At 35.6% G+C, this 22,895-nt stretch overlaps 1 protein-coding gene across 5 annotated transcripts in view; it reads left to right on the top strand.

Moving 5' to 3' along the window:
* Positions 1–22,895, top strand: part of AK5 (adenylate kinase 5) — a 252,647-nt gene that overhangs the window by 35,312 nt on the left and 194,440 nt on the right. For all 5 annotated transcript variants that reach the window (XM_082355609.1, XM_082355608.1, XM_082355606.1 and 2 more), the window contains exon 6: positions 21,202–21,393. In XM_082355609.1, coding sequence (XP_082211735.1) covers positions 21,202–21,393 — 192 coding nt within the window. The remainder of the gene's footprint in view (positions 1–21,201; positions 21,394–22,895) is intronic.

The raw sequence follows: 22,895 nt of genomic DNA, 5'->3' as shown, positions 1-22,895 counted from the left end.
TCCCCTCTAGGTGGTCACAAAGCACTGAGCTGATCTCCCTGTGCTATGCGGCTGCTTCCCACTAGCTATCTATTTTACATTTGGTAGTGTATATATGTCTATGCCACTCTCTCACCCTGTCACATCTTACCCCTCCCCCTCCCCATATCCTCAAGTCCATTCTCTAGTAGGTCTGTGTCTTTATTCCCATGTTGCCACTAGGTTCTTCATGACCTTTTTTTCCCCTTAGATTCCATATATATGTGTTAGCATACTGTATTTGTTTTTCTCTTTCTGACTTACTTCACTCTGTATGACAGACTCTAACTCCGTCCACCTCACTACAAATACCTCCATTTCATTTCTTTTTATGGCTGAGTAATATTCCATTGTATATATGTGCCACATCTTCTTTATCCATTCATCTGATGATGGACACTTAGGTTGCTTCCATGTCCTGGCTATTGTAAATAGAGCTGCAATGAACATTTTGGTACATGACTCTTTTTGGATTATGGTTTTCTCAGGGTATATGCCCAGTAGTGGGATTGCTGGGTCGTATGGTAGTTCTATTTTTAGTTTTTTAAGGAACCTCCATAGTGTTCTCCATAGTGGCTGTATCAATTTACATTCCCACCAACAGTGCAAGAGGGTTCCCTTTTCTGCACACCCTCTCCAACATTGACTGTTTCTAGATTTTTTGATGATGGCCATTCTGACCGGTGTGAGATGATATCTCATTGTAGTTTTGAATTGCATTTCTCTAATGATTAGTGATGTTGAGCATTCTTTCATGTGTCTGTTGGCAATCTGTATATCTTCTTTGGAGAAATGTCTATTTAGGTCTTCTGCCCATTTTTGGATTGGGTTGTTTGTTTTTTTGTTATTGAGCTGCATGAGCTGCTTGTAAATCTTGGAGATTAATCCTTTGTCAGTTGCTTCCTTTGCAAATATTTTCTCCCATTCTGAGGGTTGTCTTTTGGTCTTGTTTATGGTTTCCTTTGCTGTGCAAAAGCTTTTAAGTTTCATTAGGTCCCATTTGTTTATTTGTGTTTTTATTTCCATTTCTCTAGGAGGTGGGTCAAAAAGGATCTTGCTGTGATTTATGTCATAGAGTGTTCTGCCTATGTTTTCCTCTAAGAGTTTGATAGTGTCTGGCCTTACACTTAGGTCTTTAATCCATTTTGAGTTTATTTTTGTGTATGGTGTCAGGGAGTGTTCTAACTTCATATTTTTACATGTACCTGTCCAATTTTCCCAGCACCACTTATTGAAAAGGCTGTCTTTTCTCCACTGTATATTCTTGCCTCCTTTGTCATAGATTAGTTGACCATATGTGTGTGGGTTTATCTCTGGACTTTCTATCCTGTCCCATTGATCTATATTTCTGTTTTTGTGCCAGTACCAAACTGTCTTGATAACTGTGGCTTTGTAATACAGTCTGAAGTCAGGGAGCCTGATTCCTCCCGCTCCATTTTTCGTTCTCAAGATTGCTTTGGCTATTCGGGGTCTTTTGCGTTTCCATACAAATTGTGAAATTTTTTGTTCTAGTTCTGTGAAAAATGCCAGTGGTAGTTTGATAGGGATTGCATTGAATCTGTAGATTGCTTTGGGTAGTAGAGTCATTTTCACAATGTTGATTCTTCCAATCCAAGAACATGGTATATCTCTCCATCTGTTTGTATCATCTTTAATTTCTTTCATCAGTGTCTTATAGTTTTCTGCATACAGGTCTTTTGTCTCCTTAGGTAGGTTTATTCCTAGGTAGTTTATTCTTTTTGTTGCAATGGTAAATGGGAGTGTTTCCTTAATTTCTCTTTCAGATTTTTCATCCTTAGTGTATAGGAATGCAAGAGATTTCTGTGCATTAATTTTGTATCCTGCTACTTTACCAAATTCATTGATTAGCACTAGTAGTTTTCTGGTAGTGTCTTTAGGATTCTCTATGTATAGTATCATGTCATCTGCAAACAGTGACAGCTTTACTTCTTTTCCGATTTGGATTCCTTTTATTTCTTTTTCTTCTCTGATTGCCGTGGCTAAAACTTCCAAAAGTATGTTGAATAACAGTGGTGAGAGTGGGCAACCTTGTCTTGCTCCTGATCTTAGTGGAAATGGTTTCAGTTTTTCACCATTGAGAACGATGTTGGCTGTGGGTTTGTCATATACGGCCTTTATTATGTTGAGGTAAGTTCCCTCTATTGGCATGCATCTTCTTTCGAAGTGTTAGCTTCTTTCAAGCCACATAAATGAAGATAACTTACACTTGAGAAAAAGATACCAGCTTTTTCTTTGGACTGATACCAAAGTTGAAGGGCAAAAAGTATTTCCATCTAAACTTCAAATAGAAATATTCAATAATGGCTTTTAGTGGTGAATTTTCAGCCTGTATTCCACTCAGTAAGTCTGCGCATGGAGAATTAATGGAACTATCACATAATTTCTTATCTACTTTACATTCCCATATCAGTTAGCACTTAATATACTCTTTAATTTCATTTTCCTCCAAGAAATGCTTTTAAAAGTTTCAAAAATGCACTTTTTGCTTTAATTTCTGTCACTTTTCTAATACTTTCTTTGAATGGATGCAGTATGTCTCAAAGCATAAAATCCAGTTGTCTAAAATCAGTAGGTCAGGGAGAAACTGCACTGTTCTTGCTTTATAAAATGAATATATTTTATCTTATTTGCTGCAACCAAAAATATACCCTATATTTAACTCCAACAGTTTTGGTGTTTTTTTGGAAAACTGATTGCTATGCAGTAAACCAGACAGGGATTTGGACCACATGATCATTAAGAATCTTTCCCTCTCTTCTTTGCTTCCATGAATTTAGAATGTAGTGGACAATATAAATGGGGTTTGTGCCCACATGCCAATGACAGGATCTCTTGGATAGTTATTCCTATTGTCAGTATTATGGATTTAAATATTAAATGTTTGTAAAGAGGCAAGGTATAGAGAGGTGCTGGTTTAGAAGTTGGCTAAGCGTGAGCAATAGCCACATGCTGAGATCTTCCACTTCAAGGTCTGTCTCTGTGGTGATTTTCTTGGCTGGGTCTGGCAACATCAGCCAATATCATCATACAATTGTTTGACTGCTTTCTTAATAGATACTGTTTTCTGTGGTCTAATCAGTCCTGTGTCACATGCAGTAGTAATGAAGAGTGCAGAAACCGACCACTATGAATCAGGCAGGCATGGCTCATCCCACAGGTGTAAGAACAGCTGTTGTATTTTTGGACTCTACCCATTTGTCTTCATTCCACTCTCCCCTCCAATGTCAGGAGGTCTTTTTGTTTTATTTCAGGGTCGTTTGCCTAATGCTGGCACTACTGGTTTCTCCTATTTCCTAAATGATCATTAAAATCAAGCACATCTATAAAGACAGTATTAAGAATAATGATCATGTTTTACATTGTACTTTATTTGACCACTATTCATAAGGAGCACATCATTGTAGACAGTTCAGGTTCATTAGCTCTTCCATTAGATGATCTGCTTGCCTTCAGTCTCTCCCTATCCAGTCTGCCCCCTGCACTACCATTGGCATTCATTCTAAGGCACAAAATAAAATGTATTACTTCCATGTTTATAAGATAAAACCCCAACTGCTTAGCGTGGAAAGCAATGCCAGCCCATCTAGTCTCGGTTTACCTTTCCAGAACTTCAATTTCTGGCTCCCGATAGGATCCTAGTAAATATTAAGTGAATGAATAAATAAATGAATGAAGTAGATGCCTGCATAATCAAATTAGTGCTGGGGAAAAAATATCTTGGAAAAAATAGTATTATAAGTTTACATTCATTTCCATATTGTCATCCTGGTATATATTAAATAAAACCTTAATCTTTTCCTCTTCATTAAATTCCTCCATTTTGGCAGCTTAATGTACTCCAATTGCTTTTATTGAAATGAAGATTTGCACCATAAAAATCAAACCACAGAAATGTACTTTTCATAAACTAATGATATCTTTTTGCAACCATTAATGATATACTCTGTTCAGCAGATATGATTAATTTGACGTGTGACAAATTATGAAAAGACAGAGTAACGTAGATAACTATTTAACTAAAGTAGTGGAAGCGATATGCATTGGACTGTAAGAGATCACCACTGGGCCATGGAAATGGATAGAATAGAGTTTTTCAATGAGAAACGCCCAAACTATAAAAAATAAAGTTTCACATACTAGCTTTCTCCCCAAGTGAAATAAAATGATTAGTTTCTTTCATTTTTATACTTAATCATATTGATCCACTTTGGATTTTTATTGTTGTTATTTTACTTTTAAAGAGCTTACAACTTCATTAAGTTACTGTTTCAAGCACTCATGTCTATATACAGTGTTTCTTATAATATAAAGCAAAGGTTAAAACATAGTTTCCTGGGTCCCATCTCCAGAGCTTTTGATTCAGTAGAATGGAGTGGAGCTCATGAATTTGCATTTCTAACAAGTTTCCAGGGATGCCCATGCAAGGGCAGCTGGTGTAACGACTACTCTCTCAGTAACAGCTGTAGGGTCTTCTTCACATTGTTATCAGAGTTTGCTTTAGTGAAACAAATTTCATTTAATTCCTGTAATTTCACGTAATTGTAACAGTAATGGAAATCTGGAATGGCAGTTTTCTTGTAAAAAAGAATGGTTAGGGAGAATATGTTAACTGACATCCAGTATTATAAGAATAGCCATATGGAAGAGGCCCTCCTCTTTATTCCCATATTTTTTAAAGCATTGTGCTAGTCATATTGTATTATAATTATTGTTTCATCTCAACTACTAAACTATAGCTCCTTAAGGTCAGAAAAAATGTCTTATTCCTCTTCCTAATCAAAGCCTAATACTCTGTACTGATCATTGGAAATATGAGAGATTAAAATGATATTTGGGGAACAAGCAAGCCTATCCTTAGTCTACTAGTCCTCCACCGTGATCCCTAAATCAAATACGTGCAGGGACAGCAACTAACAGCAAAAGAAATGTATATTCTTTTACTGTGAAACTTTGTCTTTAAACCCAGTGGAGCCCAAGAGTACCATCTGAACCACATGGAGAATTCCTTTCCTCTAGGCTATCAGCAGCTTAGAGCCTAGGACCAAATCAGGCCAGGAGACCTCCTCCAACCCTAATCTCACCCACTAAGTCTCAGATTGTCACAGTGTCATCACAGAAATGTTCATCCAGAGAATGCCATTGGAGGAGAAGACAAGAAGTAGAGCCGGGAAGCCGTAAATTGTGCCAGTGCTTAGAGGTGCCCAATGCAAGCCTTCTGAAAATTAAGTCCAGCCAATCTCACTAGCTGCACTAGAAAGAAGCAAGTTCAAAAAAAAAAAAAAAAAAAAAGATGAGCAGCAAAAAGAAAGAGAAATGGGTATTACTTCTCAACCTCTTGGAAGTAAAAGAGAGGATCTTAAGTGAGAGAAACCATGCCCCTATCCAGGACTGTAGCTCAGTGAAAAGTCTTGCTCTGACCAACTTTGGCCACACCTTTCTCCTCAAAAGTGAAGAGAAGAGGATGAGGAAGAATGGAAGAAGAGTCTTGAACTACTTTCCTTAGAGATTCACATTATCCTACTTTTTGTCCTTTTCTGTAAACCCAAGGGTCTTAATATAATAGCTCAAGTCGTGGAGTTTATAACCAAGTTGTGTGGTGCAGAGCCCATGCGTGTTAATTGGGAAAAGAGAGTAGACCAAGAAAACAGATGACAGAACTTCATATTTGCCAGGGTCCCAGTTCATCTGTTCCTGTGTCTAGAATTTTCTACTTGTACATGTCAAACTTAATTTGGAGAGATTCCCAATCAAGACATTAATTGCTTCCCCTATCCTGGAAAAAAAAATTGCCTACCTGTTTAGATGGTCTCCTCTCTAGGAGGATGATGTCTAAAAGATTCTCATCTTGTGAGCTGCAAACTTCATGCAAAATTTGGGTGTTGCATTCCTCTTAGGCCCACATGCTGGCTCTTCTCTATGAATTTCTGGTCTTTTGGAAAGACCACTCTTTCCTCCCCTTCTTTCTCTAGTTATTCCTTTCTTATCTTCAGATTTCAGCTCAATTGTCAGTTCCTCATAGGAGCCTTCCATGATCTCCATGATAAGGTTGGATCTCCCTATTATAATATTCTCATAGTAAGAGCTACTTACCACAGTTATAGATTTATATTTATCTGTGTGATTCTTCGATTAAAATTTGTCTCCTCCAACTGGCCATAAGCTCAACCAGGGAAAGGACATACCTGATTTGTGGTCATTGTTAGTCTTTGGTGTATAGAATAGAATCTAGCACATAGTAGGTACACAGGTTTTGAGTGTGCTGTTTGATGAATTATCACAAACTTGCTCCAATTGTTATATATTCTTGCTAACATTTGGTATTGTTGGTCTTCTTTCTTAATTTTAGCCATTCCGGTGGGTACGTATTTCAATTTGCATTCCCTGGATTATTAATGATGTTGGCACCTTTTCAATTCATTAGTCATTTGGATATCCTCTTTTGTAAAAATACCTGATCAAGTTTCTTGCCCATTTTTCTATTGTTTTCTCCTTCTCTTATTGATTTTTAAGATTTCTTTTCATGTTTTCAAAACAAGTCTTTTGTTGATTATATGTGTTGCAAATATCTTCTTCCACTATGCAACTGACATTTTCACTCTCTTACTAGTCTATTTTAATAAATATATTAGTGTTTTTTCATTTTAAAGCCATCCAATTTATCAAACTTTTCTGTTATGGTTAGGGTATTTTAGGCCCTATTTAAGAAATCCTTGTCTTCCCTAAGGTCTAGAAGCTATTTTCTTATATGTCACCTTCTCAAATCTTTATCATTTTACTTTTCACATTTAGATCTGAAAATCCATTTGGAATGAATCTTTGCATATCTTATGATGTAGGGAGTCAAGAGTTATTGTTTTCCATATGAACATCCAATTGACCCAGTACCATGTATTGAAAAGACTGTGCTTTCCTCACTGCGCTGCAAAACCACCTTTGTTGTAAATCGTATTTTTGGGCAGTGGATCTGATTCTGAGTTCTCTCTCTGTTCCAGTGGTTTCCTGGTCTTCCTTAAAACCAATACCACACTGTCTTAATTACTGTAGATTTGTAATAAGTCATACTATCTGGCAGTAAGTTCTATCACTTTATTCTTTTTTTCAAGATTGTCTTGAAGATAGCCTTGGCTATTCTTGGCTGTCTGAATTTCCAAATAAATTTCAGAGTCAATTTTTCAATTCCCATATACACATACACAAAAAAAACCCTGCTGGAATTTAAAGATTACATTAAATCTATAGATCAATTTGGGAAGAATGACATTATGATATTGTGTTCCATTCATGAATATGACATATACCTCATTTTATTTAAATCTTTAATTTCTGCCAAGGTCTGTGTAGTATTCTTTTTTTTTTTAAACATCTTTATTGCAGTATAATTGCTTTACAATGGTGTGTTAGTTTCTGCTTTATAACAAAGTGAATCAGTTATACATATACATATGTTCCCATATCTCTTCCCTCTTGCATCTCCCTCCCTCCCACCCTCCCTATCCCACCCCTCTAGGTGGTCACAAAGCACAGAGCTGATCTCCCTGTGCTATGCGGTTGCTTCCCACTAGCTATCTATTTTACGTTTGGTAGTGTATATATGTCCATGCCACTCTCTCACTTTGTCACATCTTACCCTTCCCCCTCCCCATATCCTCAAGTCCATTCTCTAGTAGGTCTGTGTCTTTATTCCCATGTTGCCACTAGGTTCTTCATGACCTTTTTTTTTTTCCCTTAGATTCCATATATATGTGTTAGCATACTGTATTTGTTTTTCTCTTTCTGACTTACTTCACTCTGTATGACAGACTCTAACTCCATCCACCTCACTACAAATAACTCAATTTCGTTTCTTTTTATGGCTGAGTAATATTCCATTGTATATATGTGCCACATCTTCTTTATCCATTCATCCGATGATGGACATTTAGGTTGCTTCCATGTGTGTAGTATTCCTATACCATTTTTCACTAGATTTTCCCCTAGGTAATTAAATGATTTTTTTATTATTTAACTAGCATTTTCATTTCATTTTAAATTGTTTGTTCTTAGTATATAGAAATAAAATTGATTTTTGTATACTGTCCTTCTAGGCAGAGACCATACTGAATTTGCATATTTATTCTTATGGCTTTTAAATTCTTTTGGATTTTTTACACATACAATCATATTATCTCAAATGACTATTATATTTCTTCCCTTTAAATCCTGTGGGGAGTTTTTTTTTTCATGTCTTAATTTACTGTCTAAGATCTCCATTACAGTGTTGACTAGAAATAATGATAATGGACATCTTTATTTCATCTCAGAGGGAAGGTTTCAGCATTTCCCAGTTAAGTATGATGCCTGCTGTAACTTTTATGTATTTATTATTTATCAGATTAAGGATATTCTCTTGAATTCCTAGTTTGATAAGCGTATTTATTGTGAAGGGATGTTAAGTTTTACCAAGTGCTTTTTTCATATTTAAGATGATCATATGATTTTTTTTTCTTTTTTATTCTGTTGGTTTGGTAAATAACAGTGCTTGATTTTTGAAAGGTAAACACATTTTTCATTCATGGAATAAACCTGAATTGGTCATGGTGTATATAATCTTTTTATACATTGATGGATTCATTTGCTAATATTTTACTTAGAATATTTGCTTGCATTCATGAGTGAGATTGACCTATAACTTTTCTTTCTTTCAATGTCCTTGTCAGGCTTTGGATTCAAAGATTATGCAGCCCTAATAAAATGAATTGGGAAGTATTTACTTCTTTATATTTAGTAGAAGGGTTTCTGTTAGATTGGTGTCTGATACAATTCACTAGTGAAGCCATCTGGATTCAGAGTTTTCTTTGTGTAAGTTTTGAATTGTGGATTTAATATCTTCCATAAATAAAGAGCCATTCTGGTTTTCTGGTTATTCTTTTTTTTTTTTTTTTTTTTTGGGAGAGTTGTGTTTTTCTAGAAATCTGTCCATTTCATATATATTTTCCAATTTGTTTTCATGAAGTGTTTCTTAATATCCTATTTTATCATCTTAATCTCTGTACAATATTTAGGGGTACCTTCCTTTTTATTCTCAATATTTTGCCTTTTCTTTTCCTTGATTAGTTTCACCAGGGATTATTGATTTTATTAGTGTTTTCAAAGAATGAACCCTTAGCTATAATGTGTTTATTATGCATTTTAACTATGTATGTAATTTAATTTATGCTCTTATTTTATTCCTTTTTTAGTAGACCTAAAAGGTCTGATTTTTTTTTCTTCTTTTTTTTTAACCATTTTGAGATGGATGCTTAGATCACTAATTTCAACCTTTCTTTTTTCCCCTAACATATTCATTTAAGGCATTAAATGTCCCTGTAACTATGGATATAGCTACATCCCACAAGTTTTGGAATGTTATATATAATTTGATCCTAATTTAATTCAAAATATTTTTATTTCCATTGTGATTTCTTTGACCCAGGAATTATATTGAAATGTATTGCTTAATTTCCAAACAGGGATTTTCTATTTATATTTTTATTATTTATGCAAAGTTTATTTCCATTGTAGTCATTAAAGATAATCTGTGTGATCATTTGAAATTTGTTTAGATTTCCTTTATGGCTCAGAATATGGTCAACTTTCTTAAATTTTCTGTCTGTATTTTAAAATTTTTGTGTTCAAGTTGATGGTTATAGTTTATAAATATATATCAATTTGTTAATTATATTAAACTCTTCTATATCCTTACTGATTTTTTTCCATATTGATTTTTTTGCCACTTGTTCTATCAGTTATTTGGAAAGATTTATGACAATCTCCCATTCTGACTGTGGATTTGTAACTTTCTACTTTTAGTCCTGTCCAAGTTCAGTATACTTTGAGCATATATTATTGGGTAATGCAAATTAAGAGTTATTATGTCTTCCTGGATAATTAAATCTTTTATCATAATGAAATGACACTCTTTACCTCTAGTAATATTTCTCTCCCTAAAGTCGACTACTTTGTCTGATTTTTTTTCACCTTTATTGAGGTATAATTGGCAAATAAAAATTGCATCTGTTTAAGGCGTACAATTTGACGTTTTGGTATATATATACATTGTGAAGTAGTCACCACAATCCAGCTCACTAACATATTCACACTTCACACAGTTACACTTTTCTTCTTTTTAAAAAAAATTTTTTTTGTGATGAGAACATTTGAGATCTACCCTCTAAGCAAAGTTCAAGTACACAATACAGTACTATTAACTATCTGTGGTCACATTGCTGTACATTAGATCTCCAGGACTTATTCATCTTACATAACTGATACCTTGCACCCTTTGACCAACATCTTCCCCTCCACCCAGCGCCTGACAACAACCATTCTACTCTCTGCTTTTGTGGATTTGACTACGTTAGACTCCACATAAAAGTGAGATCATGTCCCACAAGGACTCAGAGGCAAAGAATATACAAATCAATTTTCACTGCAAAGTAAAGGAGCTGTTACAGTGGAGGATTACTGGACTGAATGTCAATATTATGACATAGTATGAGTGTGTTTCATGTTTGGTAATTTCAATCATTGTTGCTTTTGTTGTGGTCATCCATTTACAATGCTTGGTGTCAGTCTATTTATCGCTTGTAAAAATAAAATACAGTGTGTGTGTGTGAAAAAAAAATAACAACAACAAATCTTGATGCTTACCTCTCACAATTCATCAAAATTAACTTGAAATGTATCAAATAAATAAATATAAAAGCTAAACTAGAAATCTTTGTGACTTTGGTTTAGCAGAGGATTTCTTAGAACACAAAAAGCACAATCCATAAAAATTTATAAACTAGAATGTATAGAAAACAAAATTCTCTTCAAGAGAAACCATGAATAAAATGAAAATCAATCCACCATCAAGGAGAAAATATTGGCAACGCATATGTGTGACAAAGTACTTTTCTCCAGAATATATAAAAAATACAACTCTGCATTAAGTAGACAAAGGAAAAAAACAGGCAAAAGATTTGAACAGATAATTCACAAGAGATAATATAAAAATGGTCAATAAGCTCATAAAAATGCTCAACATGAGTAGTCATCAGGAAAATACAAATTAAAATCACAATGCGATATCATTAAATTGGCTAAAATAAAAACACCTTACAACATCCAATTTTGGCAGGGATGTAGAGCAGCTAGAGCTCTGAGATAGTGTTGAAGGGTGTGTAAAATGATATAACTACTCTGGAGAACTCTGTTGAGCAGTTTCTTGCAGAGTTATACATACTTACTATTTCACATAGCAATTCTACTTCTAGGCATTTACCAAAAGAAATAAAAACATGTTTCCCAACAAAGAAAATATTTGTAGCAATTTCATTTATGATGGACATAAACCTGAAGACAACTCAAAGCTCATCAATGTGAATGGATAAGGAAATTTTTGTGTAGATATACCATAGACTACTACTCAGTAATAAAAAGAAGCGACATACTGACAAATGCAACAATACAGCCGAACATCAAAAACATCATGCTAAGTGGAAGGATCCACTCACAAAAGACTATCTATTATATGATTTGAACATACTAACTGATTACATTTTGTGTTTAAGAATGCTCAATATCATGACATAAAAATTCTCCCCAAATTCAAAGAAATTTCCATCAAAACTCCAGCAGAGTATATTATGAAATATGATAATCTGATCTCAAAATTCATACAAAAGGATAGGAAAGTTCATTCCAGGACTTATTGCAAGGCTATTTTAATTCAAACAGAATGGAACAGAATCAAAAGCCCAGAAACAAATTTATGGACATAAGAGAACCTGGAATATGATAAAGATAACATTAAAAATTAATGGGGAAATAATGAATGAATCAATAAACTGTTCTGGAACAAAAAAAAAAAGTGAGATCATGCAATATTTGTTTTTCTGTGTCTGGCTTATTACAATTAACATAATGTCTTCCAGGTTCATCCATGTTGTCACAAATGGCAGGTTTTCCTGCTTGTTTAAGGCTGAATATTTAGCTGTGTGTGTATATATATATGTATGTATATATATATATATATATATATATATATATATATATACAATACTAATTTTCTTTACCTATTCATTCATCAAGGGACTTTTAGGTTGTTTCCATATCTTGGCTATTGTAAATAATGCTACAATGATCAAGGGAGTGCAGATATCTCTTTGAGATACTGATTTTATTTCCTTTGGATATATACCCAAAAGTGGGATTACTGAATTGAGGTAGTTCTAGTTTTAATTTTTTTTGAGGAATCTTCATGCTGTTTTCCATCGTCACTGAACCAATTTAGATTCCCACCAACAGTGCACAAGGGTTCCCTTTTCCTCACATCCTCACCAACACTTATCTTTTGTCTTTTGATAATGGCCCTTCTAACAGGTGTGAGGTGATATCTCATTGTGTTGTTTTGTTGTTGTTGTTGTTTGTTTTGGGGGGTATTTTTTGCCACACTGCACAGCTTGAGGGATCTTAGTTCCCCAACCAGGGATCGAACCTGGGCCCCAGCAGTGAAAACACCAAGCCCTAACTGCTGGACCGCCAAGGAATTCCCCCGTTGTGGTTTTGATTTGCACTCCCCTGATGATTAGTGATTCTGAGCACATTTTTTTTGTACCTGTTGGCCATTTGTATGTCCTCTAATGAGAAATGTCTGTTCAAGTCCTTTGCCCTTTATTTTGTAGAAAATGGATTGTTAAGCATTTTATTAATTTAAAAAAATTATTGAGGAATAATTGTATTAATTCCAATTATATTAGTTTCAGGTGTACAACCTAATGATTTCATATTTGTATATACTGCAAAATGATCGCCACAGTAAGTCTAGTTAATGTCCATCACCATACATAGTTATAAAAATTTTTCCTCCTGATGAGAACTTTCAAGACCCACTTTCCTAGTGGATACTTTCAATTGATATTTTCAATTTTTTTTTCCTTTGCCCATTTTTAATTGGATTTGCTATTTGTATGGTTTTACCACCTTTCTATTGGTTAATGTTTCCATGGTATGTTTTTTCCATCCCTTTACTTTTAGCATTTCTGTGTCTTTATATTTCAAGTGTACTGCTGTATCGAGCACCTCTGATGCCCTACCTTATATTCTCTCAGCCCACCTTTTACTTGGCCTTTGCTGCTGTGACCAGTTTTGTACCCATGTAATGCTGCCCAGGACAGCAACTCACTGACTTCCTGCCCTGAGATATACACATTGTGACAGTGTGAAGGAGGCAATGTGCCAAGGGGGTACTTTTGACCAGCAGGGGACAGGCTCTGATAAATAGAGGCTCCTCACACATGTCCCCTTAGAAGGGCCAGCAGCATGGCGTCCCAGTCTCCATCACAGTGACTAACCCGACACTGCACCTTGGCACTGGCTTGCCCCCTCCTCTGCGTTCTCCCCAGTCCCCACTCCTGCTTTCCTGTCTATGGCTGCTTTGATGCTACAAGACCACATGGCCTGAAAAGGCTAAAATGTTTGCTGTCTGACCCTTTACAAAAAAAGTTCGCTGATTGCTGTTCTACGGATTATGACACGCATCACTAACTTATTCATGTCTCATAGAAATCAGTACTTTTACCACTTCCTAAACAAGACCTTAGAACAGTTGAACTTCATTTACCTGCCTCATGACTCATCTCTATTTTAAGTACCACAAGATACTTTTAATATTTTTTATATGGTCAATCTTCATTTAGGTTCACCCACAGATTTATCATTTCATTACTCTTCATTCATTCCTCTGGGCCAGATTTCTATCTTGGATCATTTTTCTTCTACCAGAAGAATATTCTTTAATATTCCCATTAGAGTAGAATTTCTGATGAGAATTCTCTCAGTGTTTGTTTGAAAATATCTGTATTTACTTTTAGTTTTTTTTTTTTTTAATTTTTTTTAAAATTTATTTTATTTATTTATTTTTGGCTGCGTTGGGTCTTCGTTTCTGTGCGAGGGCTTTCTCCAGTTGCGGCAAGCGGGGGCCACTCTTCATCGCGGTGCGCGGGCCTCTCACTATCGCGGCCTCTCTTGTTGCGGAGCACAGGCTCCAGATGCGCAGGCTCAGTAATCGTGGCTCACGGGCCCAGCTGCTCCGCGGCATGTGGGATCCTCCCAGACCAGGGCTCGAACCCGTGTCCCCTGCATTGGCAGGCAGACTCCCAACCGCTGCGCCACCAGGGAAGCCCTACTTTTAGTTTTTGAAAGATATTTTGACTGGATATTGAAACCTAGATGGGCAGTTATTTTTTATTGGCACTTTAAAGATGCCATATCATCGTTTTCTGGCTTTCATTGTTTCTTTGGCAAATTTAGCTGTCTTGTTATTGCTCCTCTGAAGGTAATCTATCATTTCTTTTTTCTGGCTGCTTTAAAGATTTTTTTTTTTTTATTATTCACTGATAAGACAGTATAGACTCCCAGAGATTAATTTTGTCTAAACAAATCTTTTATTCTTCTATTGTGCCATCTTGCCTCAGATTAAATATTGGGTACAAAAGGAGTAATATACTGAGCCCTAGACTGAAATATAAGGTTTTATCATGTATATTAATCTTGATACTTCACTGTGTCCTATTATGCTCTTCTGTATATGGACATTTTAATATTGTCTTGGAAGAAAAAAAATCAGAACAAAGGAAATGGAGGAAGGAAGAAAAGGAGGACGAAAGGAACGAAGGAAGGGCTAGAGTGAGACTATGGACACACCTGTCAGAACTTGAGAGCATTATGGGAAAAAACATGACTGGGGTAAATTATAAATAAAATGATAAAAGGCAGTTGACAAGAGAAATATGAAGAATAAAGAAAACATAGGAAGAAATTATTTTTAACATACTTGATATTTTGTAAGAGTTTATGAAAAGACTGTGTGTTCCACTACACACAGACTTAATGAGCTGAACCTCATATGCTGGATTCCTTCACTCCCACAAAATTCAGGCTTTCTTTATAATACTGTCACTGTCTGTCTAGATGTCTATGTCCTATCACTGATTTTTTTTTTTTGTCTGTCTAGCCTTTCAGCAGTTTTATTATGATGTGCTTAGATCTGGGTTTTTTCTTCTTGGTTTTTATATTGCTTCTTGAATCTGGGACTTGATATTATTTATGAGTTTGGAAAATTCTTAGCTATTACATTTTCAAACACTGCTTCTTCATTTTCTCTCTTCTTCTAGAATTTTCTAACTGCTGTCTCATATGCCTCTGTTGCTCTTTTTTGTACTTTTCCTATGCCTCTCTCCCCCTTGCTTCACTCTGGATATTTTCTCCCAAACTTTTAGTTCACTAATTCTGTTTTCAATGCCTAATTGGCTATTAACACATTTAGTATAATGAGGATATGGGATGATTCTAAATGGAATTTAGTCCTGTGAAGGCTGATTCACACAAACTCTGGTGGTATAGCCCTTTAGGATTCCAACCAGGAACCTAAGTTGGGAGCAGCAGTAGTAGTTTCTAGAGCTCCTCCTCCGTGGTGGGCCCCATATTCCAGTTTTTGTCCCCTCAGCCCCATAGTCCGTTAAGAGCTTTGCCCAGAAATTATCTCCATGTTAAATGATAGCGAAGTCCAGGTATCTATCCTTTTTCCCTTTTTGATCTAGTCTAGCCTCTGCAATAATGGTGTATATTCAATAAATGCTTAATGGGTGAAAGAAATGATTTCTTTTACATTTTCCCTATAGGCAGAATTAAGAAAGCAAATTTTGGCCCAGTATTAGAAAGAACTTCCCAGTTATTAGAGTTAGCCAGTAATGAAAGGGGCTGCCTCAAAACTAGTGAGACATCACAAGAAATGCTCACAAAGGACATTCAAGTTTAAAGGTTCAAGTTTAAAAATCACTTGTCAAGAGATTGTAGAGATGATTACAGGTTTGGCATTAATTTGGGCTAGATAACCTCCAAGATTTTCTCATCTCTTATTTCTGTGATTCCAGTTTTTGTTCCAACTGTGATCTTCTCTCTTTGTGGGGTTTTTTTTTTTTCATACTTTGCTTCTTGGTTTCTGACAGTGATCTGAACTTTGGAGTGTAGGCCTTTTAACACGTCTTCATAAAGAATAGGGCAGTCAAAAGCACTGACAGTTAAGAAGAGAGCTCACTAAAATAAGCTCACTTAGTAGTCTGATGCTGTGAATAATACATCTTTGCTAATCAAAGATGGTCATAGGTTCTTTTTAACAGAGTAATCATTCAGATAAGGGACTCTGAGAAAATGGATAGAGGAAGATTGACTTGTCCATATAATGACAGGGAAAAAAAGATTGATTTAGTTGATCCAATGGGAGAAAAAATATCAGCAATTGGGAAGTTTCCTTCCATGTAGACAAAAGTGATATCTTGGTCTTTGTTCTCATTTATTTATTTACTCACTCATTCATTCAATCAGCAAATACATTTTGAGAACATAGGCTAAGAAAAGGTATGTCAAGGATCCACTTTGTTTGGTGATACTTTTCAACGTTTCATGAGTGAATTTCATGAAAACTTTCTAGGTGCTTCACATCTTCTGGGAAAGAATAGTATCTGCTTCTATTTTACATTTTGGGGGAAAAAAACATAAACAATTAAATTTTTTCTTTTAAAATTGAGCACTGTTGGAGAACGAGGGTCCTAATGAGTGGGCATATGCGGGGGTGACTAGGAATCAGGTGAGCATGCTTGTGGCTGAGATCACTGCTGAGCAGTCGGCTGGTTATCCCAGCTGCCATGGAGGTCTCGCCTGTTCCACGTTTTAATTTTTTGTACCACTGGTTATGTTGTTTAGTTTATACCAAGAAAAGACAGCAAGTTAATTACAATTATAAAATTAAATAGCTTTGCAGATTCACTTCAAAGTCATCTATATCAGACCTGAAGTTGTGTTCATTGATCAAAAATCTTAGATATAAAAAATATATTAAAAAATAAAAATAAATAACAAATATGTAGGAATAATTTTTAAATGGGCAAGAACATTACATAGAAAACTACAGAGCTCTGCAATAAAAAGTATTGGGAGAAATTTAAGAAACAACAGCAACAACAAATATCTTAGATATTCTACTTGTTTCCTGTAAACTTATAACTGCTTTTTTTTTAAAGTCTATTAATTAGAATAAACAAAATTCAGTTTTATTCAAAGTGTAAAAAAGTCTTTTATAAATTTCAAGCTAATTTCAAAAGCCAATTCTAAAAGACAAAATAAAGTGATGATTACATATTTGTCTCCCCATAACCTCATTGTGTTAAGTAGGGAGAAGCACACACATTGCAGTCTGAAACAAAACACAAAATGTATTAAAGTAAAGCATTTAATTTGTTTAAATGCAAAATGCAAGAATTTCTAAATGCAAGTTTTACCTGTATTCACACTGAGCTAGTAGTTGAAGTTTTTTCCATATTTTAATATACAATATGACCAAACCAAGAACAATATAATGTCATTTTAATTTTTTTTAAATAAATTTATTTTTATTTATTTATTTTTGGCTGTGTTGGGTCTTTGCTGCTGTGCACGGGCTTTCTCTAGTTGCGGCGAGTGGCGGCTACTCTTTCTTGTGATACGAAGGCTTCTATTGTGGTGGCTTCTCTTGTTGAGGAGCATGGGCTCTAGGCGCATGGGCTTCAGTATTTGTGGTGCGTGGGCTCAGTAGTTGTGGCGCACGGGCTTAGTTGCTCCACGGCATGTGGGATCTTCCCAGACCAGGGCTCAAACCCGTGTCTCCTGCATTGGCCGGCAGATTCTTAACCACTGCACCACCAGGGAAGCCCTGTCATTTTAATTTATTTGTCAAAAATTGTCTTCTCCCTTATATGCTATTCAAAGTAAATTTAAAAGGATGTCATTTGTTATGTTGGGTAAGACTGAATATTACCAAAGATTTTATTTAATTTGAGTTTTGCATTATAATATTTGATAGTATAAAAGTTTTAACTTCAGATAACCTCTTTACCATATATCACACAAAAATTACAACGTGATTTTGTAAATTGTTAAGGGTTCTCAAAAGCTACTTAAAAGTGTTTTATGGGACATATTAAACTACTGAGATGGGAAGGGAAAAATAGTTGAGAAAACTGAAGTTCAGAGATAATGAACCTTTTGCCCAAGAACAAATGACTAATAGCAGATTCTACATGTAAAATCAGCATGATCTGATTCTAAAATTCATGCTCTTAATCACTTATGCAAGTATGTGCCTATGCTTACAGCATGGCAGTGGGAAATGGGGGAAGGGGAATCTGAGTAGTGTTTCAAGACAAAACTCCACAGTCCATGGTGATAGCTCCGAGAGATTGAAGTTTTGATAAGGGTTATAAAGGATATTAAGACTTCTAGCTGAGAATTCGAAAAGATACGGGCACCCCAATGTTCATAGCAGCGTTATTTATAATTGCCAAGGTATGGAAGTAACCTAAATGTCCATCAGCAGATGAATGGATGAAGATGTGGTGTATATGCCACTTGCAGGAACATGGATAGAATTGGAGGGCATTATGCTAAGTGAAATAAGTCAGACAGAGGAAGACAAATACTATATGATATCACTTATATGTGGAATCTTAAAAATACAACAAACTAGGGAATAAAACAAAAAAGAAGCAGACTCACAGATATAGAGAACAAACTAGTGGTTACCAGGGGGAAGGGGGGAGGGGCAATATAAGAGTAGGGAATTTTAAAAGGAGTTATTATGGGATTATATGAAATCACATTTGTGAAACTTTTGAAAATTGTAAAGCACTATAGAATTTAAAGAATCTTTCATTCAGGGCTTCCTTGGTGGCATAGTGGTTAAGAATCCACCTGCCAATGCAGGGGACATGGGTTTGAGCCCTGGTCTGGGAAGATCCCACATGCCACAGAGCAACTAAGCCTGAGCACCACAAATATTAAGCCTGCTCTCTAGAGCCCACAAGCCACAACTACTGAAGCCCGTGTGCCTAGAGCCCATGTTCCGCAACCTCAATGAGAAGCCCACGCATCACAACGAAGAGTAGCTCCCGCACCTACTCACCGCAACTAGAGAAAGCCTGCGCACAGCAACAAAGACCCAACGCAGACAAAAATAAATAAATATATTTTTTTAAAGAAAGAATCTTTCATTCAATTAAAAAAGAAGTTTTAAAAAACACTTCTAGTTGAGAGATTCAGGAAAGTAGTGTTGCTACCGTAAAAATAAATAAATAAACAAATACATATATAAGCAAGATGGGAATTTCATTCAGGTAAAAAGGTGCTGGAACTGATTTGGCCTCGCTGGGTCACACGTAACATTAAGACTTTCAGGGACTTCCCTGGCAGTCCAGTGATTAAGACTTCACCTTCCAGTGCAAGGGGTGTGGGTTCAATCCCTGGTTGGGGAACTAAGATCCCACATGCCTCGCGGCCAAACAACAAAACATAAAAACAGAAGCAATATTGTAACAAATTAAAAAGACTTAAAAAATGATCCACATCAAAAAAACTTAAAAAAAAAAAGACTTTCAGGTAGACCCATCATATAAGCATTTGATAATATAGGACATAAGTGCTGTTGAAAGTCAGTGCTGAAAATGTACATTTGGAATCCGTCAACAAAAGATAGGTGGTTGAAACCAGAACAGTGGAAGGGAGCTGAGAGAATAAGAACCTGGAGAGGGAAAAACAAAACAAAACATTATCTAAGGCTCATAAACATCATTATTTGTGAGTGTTATATTTTTAAGGAAAAAAATTTGAGCAAAGAGAAAAAGAAAATACAGAACAAAAAGTTAAATGAGAACCAGGACAATATAGAATCATGAAAACCAAGAGATAATAAACATGGCTAAAATTCGTTGAGCACCTACCATTGATCAAGTTTGTGCTGATCTTATTTAATCTTTATAGTAACTCAGGGAGGAGGTTCATGTATCTCTTTGGACAGATGAAGACATGGAGGCTTAGTAAAGTTAAGCCATATGCCCAGAGCTCAGCTGGTAAATCCTAGGGCAAGAACTGTAATCCATGTTTCCCAGACTCCAGGGTCCATTTTTTAACCAGTGGTCTCAAGAGTGCACAAGGCAAACCACTGCAGTGTGGGAAGAAAATGTTAAATTTACGATGATCATATGTCATCCTTTTAAAATTGTATTTTTGTGTGTATTTTACAACATACATACTATTATACAATATATTACATATATACATATGTATGTATGTACATATGTAATACATACAATATATTAGTATAGTAGTACATGGCTATCATACATTCATGCATAATTTATAATTTAATAAGTATTTATTGAGGTAGATGCTCAAATAATTTACTAACATGAGGATACAATAACAAATTTTTGGAGATCATTTCTTTAAAGCACTATGCAAAACTGCCTCTTTTTCTTGTCCCATTTTCAACAAGAAAGTACATTCATTTTATATGATCATGTTATCTTTTACATACATTACTAGTTCTAATTGAGTTAAATAAAAACTGTTTAGTTCATAGGTTCTTTTCATGTTATTCCTTGGTATTTTCAGAAATTCATGAAGGCCTTTGAGCCATTTGATTCTTTGTAATAGTGGAAGGAACACAGACCATAGACCAGACAGACCTGGGTTCAAATATCACCTTTGACCTTACTGACCATGTGACCTCAGACAAGTACTTAATTTCTCAGAGCCTCAGTTTGCTCATCTTTAAAATGGAGATAATATTTACCTTGCAGATTGTTGTAAAGTTTAGCAACAGCATAAGGAAATAACTTAGCACTGGGCCTGGCATACAGTACATACTTTTAAAAGGGCAGCACATAGTAATAATAGCAGCAGTACTTGTTTACTGTAGAGAATATCTGTAGCTCAATAGTCATTTCCCCTCTAAACGGGTCACATCTACCTTTGGCAGAGTTTGGCCTATATTGATCTTAACTTGAAACTTGAAAACTTATTTGAGCATAGACAAAAAGTATTTTCCAGAAATTTGGAGGGCCACTGTACACGGCTCTGTGAGTTGAAGTATACCATTTACATGGACTGTAATAGCAATAACTCCTCCTGGCCTTGTGTGGAGCCGTAGCCCTGGAAATATGCTGGCAAAAACATAGAGGGTCAAACATATGGCAGCCTCCACAGACCCAGAAGAGAGAAATGCCACTGCCCACACTCACATTGGTTGGTATGTTGAATGCCTGTCTACTTGTTTGATGCTCTCCACAGATCTGTACTCCCGACTTGGTGGTGTTCCTGGCCTGTACCAATCAGAGGCTCAAAGAAAGATTACTGAAGCGCGCAGAGCAACAGGGGCGGCCTGATGACAATTTGAAAGCTACCCAAAGGAGACTAATGAACTTCAAGCAGAACGCTGCTCCATTGGTTAAATACTTCCAGGAAAAGGGACTCATCATGACAGTAAGTTAGATATACTTTACATGTCTAGTACAAGAACGATCTTTCAGATTTCTAATTATCCTATGTTCTTCTCATTTAGAAATACTTCTACTTTAAAAAAGTGACTTTTCTTGGGTGGAGATCCAATGAAAAAAAATTGGTAATTTTGACCTGATTTGCCTTTATTAAGCCACGATGGTAAAAACACTTTCACTTTAGTTTAATTGATTTTACAAAAAGTGATAAATTTTAACCTTGGCTAGAATTCTGTGGCCCCCAAATTTTAAAGTATTTTTAAATAATTTTTTGATCATTTTAAGCAATATTGGTCCAGTTTCTCAACTCTTCTGTCTTTGAAAACCTAATAAAATTGATAGGCTTATAAACAGAATTGATACCGTGCTATATTAGACTTAAGTTGTAAGTTAGATTTTATCACAGGTTACCACATAAAGAAATGAGATTCTGATGGCCCAAAAAGTTATTAAGGGTTTGACTTGTCATAAAGAAGTGATATTGTCTCAAAATGGAAGGCATCGATCTTCCTGCTCCATCGATACAATGCAAATATTAACTTTGTTCATAAATAGTTTGTTTTGTGGTTAATGATACTGAATGTGCCAAAGAAGGATGAAGCTGAATTACTGGTTAGTATAGTTATTAGAATACAGGAAGCTGGAGGTGAAAGCTCAGCTAAATTTATGATCCCCACACATCAGAGATTCAATTATGGAATAGAGGAGACAGAGGATCGTTGGCCAGCTGAGGCATTTTGCAGAAGAAGACACTAAAACCAAAGCAGCTCGGGGTGCTCCGTGGTGGTAGCAGACCTCGGCATAAACCCTCCCTTCAGCCCTTAGCTCTTCTCATGAGACCAGAGATTCTTGTCTAGTGGGGCTACAAGCTGTGGAGAATCTGATGAAAGTGATACATGCCCATCCCAATAAAATGCACATAAGATGCTTTCCATAAATTTTAGGTAAATCTACTGAAGCCCATCCACAGTGCTCCTATGACCTAACGATTACTGTGTTAAAAATCTCTTCATTAGCCTAAAATGCCCTTAGATTGAAAGAGACAGTCAATGACATTTGAATAATAATCTCTTTGCAGTTTTTTTAGCACTATAAAGAAATATTTATTAGAATTTGCCCTTTGAGTCAAAGTTGTCATGTCAGAGAATTATAAATCTGACCTGAAAGTTGTTCACAATGCCAGAGTCCATTTATGGTCTAAAAGAGACATTGAGTGATATGAAAGATTCAAGAAAATCAGGGTGGATGTTTCTCTGGCTCTTTTTTGTTGGGGTTGTTGGTTGTTTCTCCTGGAAATTAGCAACGCTGACTTCTGTGTCGTGTCATAAAAATAGAAATTTACCCTACAGACCAAAGCTCAACTGCAAGCTGCAGAGCCAGAGTTTTAACTGATGTTTGCAAGGCTTAAAGGTATTACCAGAGTGTCTCTGATTACTCCCTGCTTGTCACGTTCATCATCACAAGCAGAAGATATTTCCCAAATGAATG

The sequence above is a fragment of the Balaenoptera borealis genome (genome assembly GCF_965194805.1).
Source record: "Balaenoptera borealis genome assembly, chromosome: 1".
NCBI lineage: Eukaryota > Metazoa > Chordata > Mammalia > Artiodactyla > Balaenopteridae > Balaenoptera > Balaenoptera borealis.
The sequence above is the reverse complement of the archived record's forward strand: the minus strand, read 5'-3'. Positions and strand labels throughout refer to the sequence as shown.